Source organism: Mchenga conophoros, linkage group LG6 (genome assembly GCF_057382185.1).
Source record: "Mchenga conophoros isolate Kocher_MC1m ecotype Shallow Benthic linkage group LG6, M_conophoros_male_GT1.1, whole genome shotgun sequence".
NCBI lineage: Eukaryota > Metazoa > Chordata > Actinopteri > Cichliformes > Cichlidae > Mchenga > Mchenga conophoros.
This window is the reverse complement of record NC_140531.1, coordinates 40,112,613-40,128,570: the sequence shown is the minus strand read 5'-3', so window position 1 is coordinate 40,128,570 and position 15,958 is coordinate 40,112,613. Positions and strand designations below refer to the sequence as shown.

The window sequence follows — 15,958 nt, the reverse complement described above, 5'->3', positions numbered from 1 at the left end:
ATCACCAGTGAGCCTAACCCAGGGGTGGGCAATTCCAGGCCTCGAGGGCCGGTGTCCTGCAGGTTTTAGATCTCACCTTGGGTCAACACATCTGAATCACATGATTAGTTCATTACCAGGCCTCTGGAGAACTTCAGGACATGTTGAGGAGGTAATTTAGCCATTTAAATCAGCTGTGTTGGTTCAAGGACACATCTAAAACCTGCAGGAACACCGGCCCTCGAGGCCTGGAGTTGCCCACCCCTGGCCTAACCCCACGAACTGCTCGTCTCTGGACTGTGGGAGGAAGCCAGAGTACCCACTCAGACACAGAAAGGACCTGCATTCAAAGCAATGATTAAATACAGCAAACAAAACAAACAAAAAACTGTCCTGCCACTTTGCACCATGTTGTGAATTTAATTAGAAGTCGCCCTAAATATTTTGAAAAAAAAAAAAAAATTAATGAGCACTGTTACATCTCAGATTATAAAATACAGCTGTAGTTGTTTATAATGCAGCTGTGCCAAACATTTAATTCACACCACGTTAAAATGAAGGAAGGCGGTCTGATTCTTCTCAGGAGGACGATGAGAACGAGTCGGCGGGATGGATGTCAAGCAAACATTTGTTTGGAGCATAAACAGGACACTCGGGTCAGAAAAACCTAGTAAGTAAACATTTTATTGACCTAAAACATGCACATATGGCTGCTTTTTTGTAATTGGAAAAAAACAAAAACAAAGCATCATTGTTGAACGGAAAGAAGAAAAAAAAAAAAAAAAAAATCAAAGGAATGCTTGGAATGCATGGAACTACAACATACATGGCCAAATATTCAAAAATCCCTTTTGAGTTCTTCGACTGCCATGAAGGAAAGAACGCTGACAAACAGCTTGGTAGTGCTTCTGTAAATATTAATGCTTCTCCTGTCGGGAAAATACTTGTCGGTTTGTGTGAAGTGACCGTAACAAAGTGCATCAACAATTTAATGAGCATGTGTTACCTGATGAGCTGTTGCTTATACTGGACACTTATACAGCAGTTATTGACACGTCTGACTGTTTAAAGCAAGAGTTTCTCTTCCTCGTCTTTACATCCAGCTTCAGCAGTGAGCCGCACTGCAATGCCTTTCAGCATTTTGTCTCAAGTTTCACGGAGGCCAAATCGATGCTTATGGAAATGAAACAGACCCACTGCATGTACAATACAAAACGATTACAATATCTTGTATAAAAGATAAGTTTATACATATGTACGCACACATGCTCACATTTGATACATACTGTACAGTTTGTATGTGTGCACTGTTCTAGTCTAACACACATAAACACGCACGCACACGCACATACATACATACAAGTGTCTATTTGGCTGCACGTTTCAGTCTGTCCTGCTGGAAGATAACACAAATCTGCCTCCCGCATTTCCAGAAGGACGAAGGCCCGAGCTGTCTTTGCTCTGCACAAAGAAACAAGGAAGCAATTCAAACAGTGTCCTCCTCGCCGCCGTGTGCGCGCGCGTTAGGTCGTGGGAGGCAGGCCGCTTTTGTCGCCCCCCCTCGCCTCCTCTTTGCTGGCCCCGGAGCTCGTGCCGTTGACAGTCACCTTCCGAGCGGCCTGTTTGGAGGAGAGGGCGTGTCGCTGAGCGTTGTTGGTCACAGTGGTACCGTTGGAGCTTTGGATGGCGGGAGAGAGGTTGTGGGACGCCGGGCTGGATTGAGAGGAGGCTCGGGCCGGCTGAGCGGCAGCGGGACTGTGGACTTTGTCGCTCTGAGAGTCGCTCTCCGACGTTGGGCTTGTGTTGACGCCGTCGGAGTGGCCCTGAGCAGCAGACTGGGACGGCCTCCGGCGTTTCCGGGTGGGTTTGACCAGATACTGCAGAGGGATGGGTCCAGTCTGCACGGACGCAGAGAGACAGAGCGAAAATGTGTTTACAGGAGTGTACAGGACCTTAAGAAATCCCTTAAAAACACAGAGTCCATTTTTAAACTAGTCCCACACGTACAATAAACACTAAACCAACAAAAGGGTATTTGTCCTCTGATAGCTAGGAACCCAACAGCTACTCTGCTAATCTGGGCACCACTTTTGTTTAGGACAGGATCAATGACGCAGCAGCTGAAATAAAAGCTGAAATCCTCAAAATACTAACCCAAAAAAACAAGTGCATCTTTTACTACCTCCATCAGCAGAGGGCTGACTGATCTGATCATTTCAAAGATAAATTCAAAGCAATGCTTCACCCAGCTGCTCACAAAGACAGTCAACACAGATAAACGTTGTATATTCCAGCCTACAATTACAGACTGTATATAAAAGATGTACACAGCTTCTGGATTCAAAGAAAGTGACGTCAATATCTAAAAACGCCTCAGATTGTCATTCTTTCTAACGACCAGCAGGGGGTGATATCTGTAGTTGCAAAAAGATGTTTGCTCCCTCTGGAAACACTTTGCTGAAGACTTTACTGTCTTAAAAATCATCATAAAGTTCACTTTGTAAACGATGGTCCTAGTTGCAGTGAAAAGCAGGATAAACCATGCTAACTGAGATGCAGGTTTCACAGTTAGTAAAGACATAATAGAACAAATCTCTAATTGAAGTCCCTCTTTTGCGATGTTGCAATTTTTAATCTGGATGCCGTTGCTGTGCTCGATGAGGTCATCAAGTGATCATTTCTTTGGTAGAAGACCAAAACGTTTAATGTGCGGGAAAATAAACCCTGAAAGAGAGATTTGGACATCAGATCTTCCCCTCTACTGGGAACGAGGGGGTGAGGGTGTCTGCTCGCTTTGTGACCCCACCTGGGAAACTGGTGGCTTAAGCATTTGATGTGAGCGAGTCTGACACAGTCGCTTGAAGCGTGGAGGGCTGCGATATGTGTTTGAAAACAGCTCAGTCAGATTTCACTGCATCTGATTAAAGTAGTAAACTGTTGCTGTCGCTGGGAAAAGCTTTGCCTCGGGCGTCACTACAGCAGATCATCTCCCTCCATCTCACCTGATCCCGGGCCTCCCCTCTGCATGCCCTCCATCCATGAATCTTTGTGCTCTTACTCTTTCCCTGCTCAAGGAAGCTCCATCTTCAGCATCCTTTGTCCAGCCCTCCTCTGGACGTGTCCAAACCACCTCAGCCTTGCCTCTCTAACTTTCTCTCCAAACCACTCGACCCAAGCCGTTTTAACAACGTCGGCCTGATGAAGCACAGTCATCGTGGCCACACAGTCATCCTGTTTGAGCTTGTTCTTTTAGGAGCGTCTGTTTCCTTCCCAGCAGTTCCTGGTTTTGCTTTACAGTTTATACCAGTTCAGCCTGTAAGGACTTGAAGTTTATTCAGGACAGTAATCCATCACATCAGACTTTAGTCTGCCTTGTTTTTTTAATTTCTCAAAGGATTTACTTGGATTTTTTTGAAATGGGATTATGCGAGGTACTCTTTGGTAGAGTCGGTTATTACAGACAGCAGACGGCCGTCGGCACAGCCCTTTGTTGGGAGATGCAGACTTGTTTAAATTGTAAGATTAATGCATACAATTTAAACTACATTTAAAACATTTCTACAATTTTTCCCTTACAGTCGGGGAAATGAAGCTGGTATAGTCCTCTCCTCAAATCACCAGACACCTTTGGATTCAAGAACTTTAACTTACGGGACAGGGGAGTAAAAGTAGTTAGCGAAAGTAGTGAGTGAGGATTTGTTCAAACCAAAAAGTCCCAGATTAACAAAACAAGTCTGGTGACTTTGAAGTGAGGACAGCGGATACAGCGGCTTCGGTTACCTCTGGGAAATCTTTTTTTCCCCCAATTCTGCTTATTCTCCTCTGGGCAAAAACACCCTGTTAAAGCCACAGGTCAGACGACTGCTGGCAGTTTCTGTTTTTCAGACCATTCTTTGTAAACCCTGGAGATTGCTGGGAGGGGAAATTCTAGAAGATCAGCCGTTTCTACTCAGACCAACCCGCCCGGCACCAACAACCACAACACATCCAAAGTCACTTAAATCACCTTTCCTCCTTATCCTGATTAGGGCTGCCACAAACGATTATTTTGATAGTCGACTAGTCACCGATTATTTTTGCGATTAGTCGACTAATCAGATCATCATCCATTGGATGTAAAACATACAGCTTATTGCACCAGCAGCATCTGCTCTTATATAACTATCATTAGCTTACAGCTTTAAGTTTTTAAGGTATGTGCTAACTAAAAATAAAGACAAGATGAGAGTTTATTAAATTTTAATGACATTTGCAGATTGTTTCGATGGAGTTTAATCTGCTTGACGTTTATTCAGCTGTGTAAAAACTATAACTTTAATCTCAGCCAAACCGATTTAATCAGGAACCAATAAAATACTTAAAAAAAAGGCAAACAACAACATTTTTAAGTTATCTAAGTGACTCATATATCATGTTTAACCTGAGTAGCGAAAGACGGCGGTGGGTTTGAAAACTGTTTGCCGGGAGTCCGGTGTTCTCACGGCTCTAGTGAGCCTTGCCCCCGGCTAGCTATCGAGCTAGCGGTGGGTAACAGACGTCTCTGAAAACGTCGGAGCGCTTTTGAAAATATGTGGTGTCCTGATAAACTGAGCAGATATTTGAGGTTTACACAGCTACATTCTCGCCTGAAAATACGTTAATCGTTTATTTTGTGACCCAGAAAGAATAATAAGAGTAAAGTTAAAACTAACTAGCTGCCGCCATTGTTGACAACTTAGCTGGGCCGCGCTATGAATTCTGGGACACAGCTTCTTTGGTTCGCTCCTGTTTTTATCATTTGAGAAACATTGCTAAGCTGAGTCCCATTGTATCGCGCTCCGAATTAGAAATTGTCATTCATGCATTTGTTTCATCTCGTCTGGACTATTGTAATTCTTTGTTTACTTGTTTATGTAAAGCCTCTTTGGATCGTCTGCAAGTTGTTCAGAATGCTGCTGCAAAGCTTCTGACCAAGTCCTCCAAGTTTTCCCACGTCACACCCCTGCTGATTCAGCTGCACTGGCTCCCCGTTAAATTCAGGATCCAGTTTAAGGTTTTGACCTTGACTTTCAGGGCCCTGCATGGACAAGCACCAACGTATATAAGTGAACTTTTGCTTCCATACATTCCCAGCAGGTCCCTGAGGTCATGTGACCAGGGCTTGCTTGCTGTCCAGCACACGAGGCTGAAAACAAAAGGCGACAAAGCTTTTGGAACTGTGGCCCCCAGATTGTGGAACTCTCTCCCTTTGAGCCTGAGATCTGTGGACTCAGTGGTCGCTTTTAAAAAACAGCTAAAAACCCATCTTTTTAAACTTGCTTTTAGTTGATTTTTATTTTTAGGTTTTAGCTTCTGTGAAGCACTTTGTGATTTTTATCTTGAAAGGTGCTATATAAATAAAGTTTTACTTTACTTTTACTTACTTCTTCTTCTTCGGGGTTTAACGGCAGCTGGCATCCTTGTACATGCAGTGCTGCCATCTTCTGTTTCAGTCCGTTATTACACTCTTAAATCCTGCTGCTTATTCCTGCGTCTTTTGGGATCTTACAAAGCTTCAAACGACGTGTCGACTATTAAATTAGTCATCGACGATTTTAATAGTCGACGTAATCGTGACTAGTCGACTAATCGTGGCAGCCCTAATCCTGATACTCGAGTTGTATTTCAGCAGACTGTCTCGACCATGTCTACAAGCCTAAATGCATTTTTTAAATATATATATATATATATTGATTGAATCCAAACAGACCCTTAAAAAAAATAAAAAAAATAAATACATTTTGTACTCTCCTCATTTCAAATCAAGCTGCTGATGTTTGTTTCAAAGTCAAAGACATGAAAGGTTTCACTCACTCGTCTCCACTCGTAGAAGTAAGCGATATCCATTAGTGTGTAGTAGTCCTTTAAGGGTTCGTCCCCATACAGCACCTCCACCTGTAACACACCGTGAAACCCATTTAACACGTTAGCGGGGGAAAACGTCCTCTGCCAGGCGAGCTGTTTGAAGTTTGTACCGACATAAACGACCACGGCGAAAGGTTTGTTTCCCTGCGTACAAATAAGATAATTCTGGATTTAAACAGACTCCAAGCTTTACGTGAATCTGTGTCTAGGCCAGTTTATGCTCCTGACGGTTTACTTCACCCGTGTTTCTGAAAACAAAGAGGTTGAGGCGCAGCTTTGTTTTTTCCACGTCGCTCTACAGTTTTAATCACGTACCGTTTCATACAAATAGGATTAAGTTGCACATATTTGACTTGTGTGTGAAATCCTTCAGCCTGGCTCATCTTCCTCTTCAAGCAGAAATCAAAGCAGCTTTTTGTGGAGAAAATGTGTTTTTAAAAATGTCTTTCAAGCCGCCTGACTTTATTATCAAGTGGCACATACCTGGAATACTAAACCCACACGAGTGAGGAACAACTCCTCCACACCTATAAAGCAGGGCTCTGAATAGCCAGATATACTGTGCTAATCTGAGCTAAGGGATCTACATACATGTAGACCACCCCGAAAAAAAGGTGAATCGTGTGAAGCTGGGTTGTAATTCGCTTGTGGGTTTCCTTTGACTTCATTTGATCTACTGCTTCCATAAAAAAATGAAAGCAGCATTAATAATTTTGCAGTTTTCGGAGCAGTGTCACTTCAGGTAAGCGTCTGCTCGTTATCACGTTGCACCGAAAGCTCACATATCAGCGCGATGATTGCCAGAACTCTTTTATAGCCCACAAATGCAACCCAATATGACCTCGCCGTTGTAGCAGCTACTGTGGAACAACAAAGCGTTTATATTTTTGCACCTCAGCCTTGAAGTTGTCTGCAGAATCGATACTGCAAACGTTACTGTGCGGGGCTGCGGTGTGTCCAATTACCCGATAGTTGTTGGGTATATCCATCTTGCTGCGGAGGAACTTCGCTAAGTGCATGACGGACATGGCTGCCGGGCACTGCAGGAAGCGTTTACCGTTGGACTGAGAACAAAGAGAAGAGCAGAGAGGGATGCATTAATCCAGGATGAGGACCAGAAAACCATAATTACACCGGCTAACTTCAGCTGCCGCTTTTAAACATCTTTGCTTTACCTTGTCTCCTTCCATCTCTGAATGCTGCCTCTCATTATTTCTGCAGGGGGAAATTAAAAAGCAGTTAAACAATAATTAAATTTCTTTACATTTTAATGATATTTACGAGTTTTTCGCAGGAATCAGACTGCAGCTGGTGGAACAAAAACAAAACTCCACGTAGAGCTGCAGATAAATTGTGCCTGGACAAATCTGGGACCCGGCTGGAAGCTGCTTCTGTTCGCTTCATGATCAAAAGCTTCCAGTTACAAACACATTGAAGCGAGAAGAAAAAAAACTGTTCTGATAATATTGTTATTTTAATATTAACTAACAGCTGTGGGATTCATATAAATACTGTATAGTATTTTAAAGTATTTTATGGACTTCTACATAACTGTTTGCATTGTGCTGTTCACTCAACTCATTTTATTTCTGATTTTAACAACGTTATTCACAGATAAAGTCATATTTTGTGGTAGATTGTGTTTTATGTAGAGGTGAAATGACTACTTGTTGTTTTAAAAGTCTTGTCAAATCAGGTTCTGCATGCCTACGTGTGGTTTTCCTTCTTTTTACGCTCTCAGCAATGGAGAGTCTTCAGCTGACTGCGCTGATGGGAGCGAGGCCTGCAACCCTGGAGGAGCTGCAGAGCAGGACACAGGATTTCAGAGCTAAAGCTAAATGGAAATCTTAGATGAGGAAATATAAACCATTTCATCCAGCTGTCATCGTGGAGAACATGCGGTGTTTGGACAAAAAGAACCACTCGGTTGCAGTGAAACGTAGCTGAGCCTGCACTGATCTGACCGTACCTGGTTTTGGGACTTCTGGGCAAACAGATATTAATTTGAGCAGTAAGCAGGAATGTGGAGGGAATGTCCAGTTTGTGAAGGAAGAGCGGTGGAAGTCTGGTCTGGCTGCTTGTGTGGCCTGAATATTGAACTCGCAGCTGTCTGACTGAGTCCATATGAGCTGCTGGGGGAATTTTCCTCCTTCATTGGTGAATGATTTCAGTTTGAATCAGCACACTGTTTGGATTCAGCTGAACAGAGCTCATCCAAATGTCTGTGCATACCCATAGATGACAAATGACCTGAGACGCCCTCTGCACCACTCACAGGCTTTTCTCATTTATCTCATTAAAGGAAGATTTTACTTACTAAGCTGCCCATTATACATGAATTATAATATTTAATAAGTGATATATATCTGTATCTATCTCTCTATCTAGATATCTATAGATAGATTTTTTATTTTAAATCTACGTTTTTATTGAGCCAAGTTGTTTTTCCACTTCTGGCTGCTGTAACAAAAATAATTGACAAAATTTGAGGATGAAGTAAATCTTCTCCATCTATACATGCACATAAATAGCTAAATAAGAGCAAATATAACAGAGGACACACGCAGGCGAACTCGCTGTTCTCTCAGCAGTAGCTTTTAGTGCGACAGACCACAGATTAACGGTTCTCGCTCTTATTCTCGAGTAAAATAAAAATAAGGAGGAAATGACTGACTCACTTGTTCCTCTCGTAGAACTGTATGGACAGACTGATAATTTCATCCTCTGCTATGTTGAACGTCTCCACCACTTCCCCCGGTTCCAGCACACGATTCTCTGCGTAGAAGTCCCGCCTCCGTTTCATCTCATCTGCGGGAAAGCCACGCGCATCGTGAAACTGAAATCTATGACAAAGATATGACTAAGCCTTCGCTGCCTCCCAAAACTGTGGTCATTACCTTTGAATAACCCCGGAACGAGCTTATAAACAATGTCTTGCAGAGTTTTGTCTGCTCTGGAATGAAAAACAGAAAAGAAAAACATTCGTGTCAGATATGAAACATCATGAATTTGGAGAGGTTAGGAAAAAAAACTGACATGAAGCAGACTGGATTACCTGATGCTGAGCTGTGGACACGTCTTGTGGACCTGGACGTCACATCGAGGACAGAACTTATTTGTCTCGAGGAAGGCAACGATGCATGTTTTACAAACTACATGTGGAGAGAGAACAAGCTGTTAGAGGACGAGCAGCAGAAAGACCAGAACACTCTCCTCCTTTACCCTCAGGATGAAGACTCTGTGCAAAGCATACAGTTTTAGTAATGTCGCTTCTTTTATGCGTTTGTCTATTTTAAAGGGTTTTTTGTGTCATTAGAGGCCTCTTTAACAGCTAAGGCTCAGGAGATTGAACAGGCCCCATGGGTCTGTGGTTCAATCCCCGACTCCTTCAGTCTGCACACAGAAGTGTCCTTTGGGAAGATCCTGAACCAAATTCAGTGAGTGCTCGAGTGAAAAAGCACTTACATAGAGCTGTGTGTTTGGTGTCCACAGCACCCAAAATTAACCCAACATCTCCACAGGTGTATGTGCGCGATAAAGTAAATAAAAGATCTCGCCACTCGACAGCCATCTGGAAGCATAATATGAATTCAATTTACTTTAAAATGTAATGTGCACGTTCAACAGGACATCTGATTTTGAAAATATGCTTAAATGTTTGCAGACTTTGCCCTAAAATTCATTAACAAAGGAAAATTCCCTGCGTTGATGCAGTCCAGCCTCTGTTTCCGTGACCTCAGTGTGACGAGGTCAAGCAGAAGTGCGAAGGACTCAGGCACAGAAGCTGGATGCTCAGAGAATCCATCTGCGCTCACACCGGACTGCTAACCAGCCTGATGGAGGATGTCTGCTGCTACAAAACACACATCACACTACCCCCTGTTTTCTCACCACGCTGCCTCATGCAGGTCATCTAAAGCAGAGCCACCAGTGAAAAATCTCTCTTCATTATAAAAAAACAGAACATAAAACCTATAAAATAAAACACATTTCAGAGTAATCTTTCTTTTCCTCATCTTTGTCTAAATCACTCCATCCATCACTTCCTCCAGCGAGCCAAAAGACAAAAAGAAAAGATTTCATGATAATTAGAAAGGCTGCGATACGACAACAGGCATTCAAGCTTAATTATCCAGAACCTTAAACACACTTTGACATCTTTAATAAAACTTCCAAACTAGTTTGACAGAGCTCATATAAAGACATGTACTTCATGTGAGGCAACACCTCAACCAAGATTAGCACCAGTTGATAAAGCCAGGAACTGGGAAACAAACGTATAAACTTATAGATGCTCTGCAGCACCTGTCAGTCACGCCGACTGTTTGTTGGATGGTGCCTCATCTATGAACTGTGAACACCTCCCCTTTCATAAAGGATGGTCCGGTGTGTCCTCTGCTAAAGGAGGTAACAAAGGACGCATTGAAGCACCTTTCCTTACTATCTGGAGAATTCAAGAGAGGTCTTATTAAAGCTGCTAAGCTGACATTCCTGGGTCACTTCCAGGATTTGGGACACTTCCTGATGGGACTAAAGGACTGGGTAAATAAATAACAATAATTATGATGATTATTGTTTTTATGCTTGTGCTGTTTTCTGCATAGCAACAGGCTGACGCTCTATACCAGGACACGCTTCCCTGGTGCCGATGGCGTTCTCTTTATTCATTTACTCAGTGATAAGGAGTCAACACAGGTTCTTGACTGCTTTTGATGCCATACAATGAAACGAGACATTTCTGCTTCATAGTTTAACTCTTTGACTCTACTACAGCAGCTTTGCATGAACCACAATTCATAATAATCCCTATCTACCTATTCTGAGCCTTCATGCATCCCCTCAGTTCTTCCTCTGTCTGAAACAAGCCGGTTTGCCTTCCAGCCATCTTTCTTTTGATTGGCTACTCTTGCACAGGTGGGTGGGAACCGTGCGCTTGCGCTTGCAGTCGGCTTTTCTTTGGTTTTTGTTTTAACGCTGGTTCTCGTGTCTGTGACAATAGAAATAAGGACAATGATCAAGAGTTTCTTTTATGGGTTTTGATTGCAGTAAAATACCTTTCTGTAAATTTTAGTGACATCACAGCACCATGAGCAGCTTTATGGCATCTGCCATTTTGATTTCAGGCACGAAGCGAGCAGCAGCCTCCTGATAGCGTCTCCATCAACCACCACAAGCAGCTCCTTCTTATCCACACACGGAAACCTCTTAATTACTTTTTTTAATGTCTGATTTAATTATTGCTTATAAACAAACAGCATCCAGAGAACATGAGCCTGGACTGAATATCTAGTATGACGAGAGTGTTTTTAAAGGCAAAATTAAATGAAAAGGGGCAGTCATTGAAATTCATTTACACAACTGATACCACGTTTACAAAAACAAAGAAAATGATGGCTTTAAAAAGCAAAATAAGTCCCAGAGGAGGCCAGCCCTCTGTCTCAAACCGGCCTCAAACATACGGAAAGAAAACCTAAACCAGGCCTAGTCTATTACTCAGATGGTGAATATAAATAAAAAGGAAACACTGATTCAGCTTTTCAGTGGATTATTTTATGTCGTGGTACTCGAGACGGTCACAGAGCGACCAACCTGTCAGAAAGTTGTGGGACTCATTCTTATCCTTATGTCTACCAAAGTGGTGGAGTTTAGCAAATGTGGCGCACAGTGCTTCAGCTCTGCGTAGTCCTTTGTATCATTTAAGTAAGTACGGCTCTCTGAATGAAACCGGCTTCCCACCCGTGTTCTCGAAGCAGGTGTAAGAACCTATTTTAGCCATTTAGCTCCATTTGCTCTTATTCATTGAGGCTACCTGCAGCAATTTTCAGAACAGCAGCATTAATAAGGAGTTGATGGCTCTCCGTAGATTAGCTCTGATGGGTTCCTGAAACCCATATTAGGGATATCCCCTCTCTGTGACATCACACAGATCCAAGATTAGAAAGGTCTGTCAGTGTGAAGCCTGGCGTTTTGGCTCACAGGGATTCCTTGACCGTCAGTTGAAACTTTGCCCACGTTTAACATGAACATCCAGCACAAGCAGTTTCAACACAACCCAGAAGATGCAGTCATGTGCTGCTGTGCAAGTGTGGTCCCTGAAGTGGACCTCCTACAGGCCTAATTGAGGTGGAGTGTGTGACTCAACATCATGCCTGTTCACCTCCCTTCAACATCATCATGAGCAGAGGTCTGATGGAAACGGTGTGCATGCATGTAAGGTGGTGCATTCATGTGAGGAACTTACAGGAGTGCAGGCACTCTACGATGGTCGTAGCATCAATCAGGTAGCCGGCGCACAGAGGGCATGTGAGGTGTGGGTTCAGATCTGTGATTTTGATCCGGTTAGGCTGCATTTTATCCATCTGGGCTGATCTGCAGAAGAAGCAGAGAACGTGAGGGGGTTTTTATGAGCGCTTACTGCTGGAGACTGCAGGTCATCCCCCACATTGTGCCCGGATCTCCTCACACATTGTCTGCACCGCGTCAGCGGCTCGCGAAACCACAACAAACGGAGCCGACGAAAGCCCACAAATCCCGGTGCTGGGTTCAGGGACGAGCCGGGAGCAGGAGCCGAGCAGCTCAGCGCAGACTGTGAGGGGCACACGGCAGGCAGCGGGCTATTCGATCGCCCCTGTGTGGCCTCATCTCGTGCACCAGCTCATCTCCTCCAGCCCAACAAAGAGCGTTTCCCCTCCCCGCGGAGCTCCGCCGTCCGAGCCCGCACCTCAACCCAGCACCGCGGGCGAAAGCGGCGGCTCGGAGGGGGGCACCGAGCCGCAGAAAAGCACACTGGTACACAAAGCAGCCATCTTAAATCCACTGACAGGGCTGCTGTACCAGGAGGCGAACAAGGGAGACTCGAATGTGACACCGTGCGCCTCGCGTTGCGCCTCCGCAAACTGAGCCGCGATGAGCGCGATAAACAAAAACGATCCGCGACGCGCGGTCCTACCTGGTCTCTCCTCCGAGGGTCCGCGTCCTCGCGGCGCAGGGCGGCTCAGTTATTTGGGACTTGGACAGAATTTGCAGCAGCGCCAGAAAATGGCTTTTTTCAGCACCGTCAGAGGACTGCCCATTTTGGATCACGTGACTTTATTTTGTCGCCTCGTTCACGGGGCGAAGAGGGTGTCCAGACTCAGAGTCCGCAGGCCCCGCGCACTTTGTCCACGGTGTTTGTCCCGCACACGCCGAGCCCCGCACTTCTTGTTCTGATTTTCCACCTTGTGATTAATTTGTGTCAGTCAGCGGCTGCTCGGCCCGCCCGGCCCCGCCCCGCCCTCCGCTGCTCTGACTGAGTTTCTGTGGATGACCGAGGGAGAGAGGCCCTACAGGCCTCGTGTCCCCGGGCCCGAGACCCACGGATGGCCCACCAGCTCCGGGAGATGTTATTAGAACTGAGAGGGTTTTTTTCCGTTTTCATTTTAATTATTTTATAAGAAACAAGTAAATATACTGAACAAATGCCATTTTTAGACACAATTAATAACTGTTTTACAAAGAGGACATAGATTTCCACCTGAAAAACAAATACTCAAAAGATTTCAACAAATTTAACAACATAAAATAACAAATTTCCCACGTGTGGGACTAGTAAAGGTTTATCTTATCTTAACAGATTTCAGGGCAGATTAGTTGACATGCAGTAATTTCTAATTTCTAACTAATTTCTGAAATTAGAAATATCCCCCAGGTAGAGCTGAGATAACAGCACATGTTTAAAGACATGAAATAAACTCTGGGGGGGGGGAAGGTTATGAGAAAAGTTACTTCTGACTTTAAGAAAGTACGGTCTCATTCACAACATCACAAAGGAGGAGGAAAATTCACTGGTCCCACATTTACCTTGAAGCACAAAGTGTAAAAATCGAAAGGAAAAAAATCAGAGTTCTTTGATGCTGGGTTTGGACCTCCTGAATGTTTCTGAGTGAATCAAAGGAGAGCATCGTTTTTATTTTGTGTTGAATAAAGTGACTCCACAGCAGCTCCGCAGGATCTGTTCATCCTGCTTCACCCTTTTTGCTTTTTATAGTGAAATGCACCTTTGCACCCATAGGTGTAGATCCATCTCCCAGGAAACTGTGATTGCCAGACACTTGATTTTATTAATTATTGCATATTTTCCGCATTGACATGAAAGCGTCTTTATCCACGCATGAAAAAAGTCTTTGTCTCTTCGGTAATTCCTCTGCGTCGTTCACAGGGGAGAGGAGCTGTAGATTCATGTGCTTCATGCGTCTAAATGCTGAGACAACACCCCCACCGCCCAAAATCTACACCTGCGAATCAACCAAAGCTGAAAAAACAGGATAAAGAAATAATACGCTGTGATTTGGACCAAGTTTCAAAAACTACAACCCCCATAATGCACCTCAGTGGCTACCATCTGTTCTTTAGACGCTTTTAAAGGCCATCGTGTCCTCTGGGAAGCAGGTTGTCAGGGCATGAACCCCCCACCCTCCCCCAGCTCCCGCCCCCGTCTCCGCTGAGAATAATTAAATAGCCATGTGTGGACGCCCTCAGTGCGGACAGCGGTCACGTAAGGTAGAAATGTAACAGCAGGATAAACTGAGTCTGAGTACTACAAATAAAACGGAAATTTTGAGCACCAATTAATTTCCCCTAATACGTCATCAATGTAAGATGGACACGTCATTTGTGTAAAGAAAACAAAACAAAACCAACTATGGCAGCAGAGAGTGAATTCAACATTTACCAGCACTTCCCATCAGTCTCCTGCTTCAGTCGTGTTTTTAACTGAAGCTGCCATCTGTTCTCCAGTGTCCTCCCGCCTGGTGCAGACACGCTCAGGGCAGAGCATCTACAAATTTCCGGCTGAACCTCTGACTTATTCTGTAAGCATTTCAAACAAATCACTGAAATCAAAGATATTTTAGGGAATTACATTTCTTTGATGGAAAGTACGAACATATTGAGTCTTGATACGTTCGTGGACATGTATCAATCATTTTAAATGTAAAACTGCACCAGCCTGACTTAATATTCTAATTTTAAGGATCTCGGAGATCTTTGCAACCCACTGAAGTCTCAGTTTAATAAACGTTGGGATTTTTTGTGTTGCCCGGTTACAAAATGTTTCAAGTTAGGTCAGTTTGATAATTTCTAACACTCACAGTCTCTAGGGTGAATTTTCAATAGCGTTGCATGGGATATGTCGTAGTTTTCTCTATTTCCTGTCCTGTATTTACTCTTAATGTAGAAAGAAACATAAAGCAAGTTTCAAATCATGTGGTCAAATTTCCAAATTTCCCCCTTTGGGACAATTAAAGGATTATTCTATTCTATCCTAGTCAGTGTGGCTCTGTTTGATGTCACTGAGACCAGATCTCTCTAAGTACAGGATTATACAGCTGCAGAAATGGAGAGCTTCCTGTTTTACTTTTTGAATTTCTCTTTAGAGTCAGTCTGAAGGCTACATGCGTAGTGGCTGTATTTTAGTGTAATGGCTTGTAGAGTCCACACAATCACAGGAAAATTAGCAGTGAAAATTAACATCAACCAGATACATGTGAACACCAGACACAGCTAAGTCCTATCCACCTGCTGTTCAAACCTTTTGCTTATGAGGGGAAGCCAATCAAAAGAAAGTTGGCCAAAATGGGGAGGAGCTAAAAAAAACACATTTTTTTCAAACAGAGGATGAACTGAGGGTTGCTCCAAGAGTCAATGATCTGGAAATTATGTAAAGTTACTCTAGGACCAAAAATAAAAAATATGAAGCTGGAAATGAGCAGAATGACTCCACTGTTTATATCTAAGGGCCGCCTCCCCTCCCTTAGAAACATGTTTCTGGTGGAACAGCGTTTATGCTTCCTGCCATAAAATTTTCCTGGGTGAGCCTTTCATGTGGGGGGTCACACCACACTGACGCATGATCGATTGTGTGCCGGTAATACGATGACCCTGAGGTGTAAACAATTTCAGAAAGCATTGCAACAGAAATGAAAACAAAGCAGCTGAAACACAATAGGACACAAAGTTGTTCCTGCCTTGTTCATAACGCAGTCTACATCGTTGTTGTGTTTCCATTTTTAAAAAACCTTTTCTGTCCATTTCATTTAAACAAACCCTAATATGCACA

General features: G+C 43.6%; 1 protein-coding gene across 1 annotated transcript; it reads right to left on the bottom strand.

The window, feature by feature from the left end:
• Nucleotides 1-375: 375 nt before the first annotated feature.
• Nucleotides 376-13,076, bottom strand: LOC146573311 (polycomb complex protein BMI-1-like). The gene is made up of 9 exons (XM_085278049.1): nt 12,812-13,076; nt 12,104-12,231; nt 8,918-9,014; nt 8,760-8,815; nt 8,541-8,670; nt 7,038-7,077; nt 6,828-6,926; nt 5,812-5,892; nt 376-1,877 (listed from the first exon to the last, which is right to left on the bottom strand). The coding sequence occupies exons 2-9, from the start codon at nt 12,219-12,221 to the stop codon at nt 1,503-1,505; spliced, it is 996 nt and encodes a 331-aa protein (XP_085134175.1). The 5' UTR covers nt 12,222-12,231; nt 12,812-13,076; the 3' UTR covers nt 376-1,502.
• Nucleotides 13,077-15,958: the final 2,882 nt, after the last annotated feature.

What these genes read in the sequence shown, in the direction of transcription:
- LOC146573311 (XM_085278049.1), bottom strand. Translation starts at nt 12,221, where the DNA reads ATGGATAAAATGCAGCCTAACCGGATCAAAATCACAGATCTGAACCCA. An exon ending in CGTTCCGGGGTTATTCAAAG is followed by an intron (nt 8,671 to 8,759) that starts GTAATGACCACA and finishes GCTTTCCCGCAG; the next exon opens with ATGAGATGAAACGGAGGCGG. An exon ending in ATATACCCAACAACTATCGG is followed by an intron (nt 5,893 to 6,827) that starts GTAATTGGACAC and finishes GGTGTGTTACAG; the next exon opens with GTGGAGGTGCTGTATGGGGA.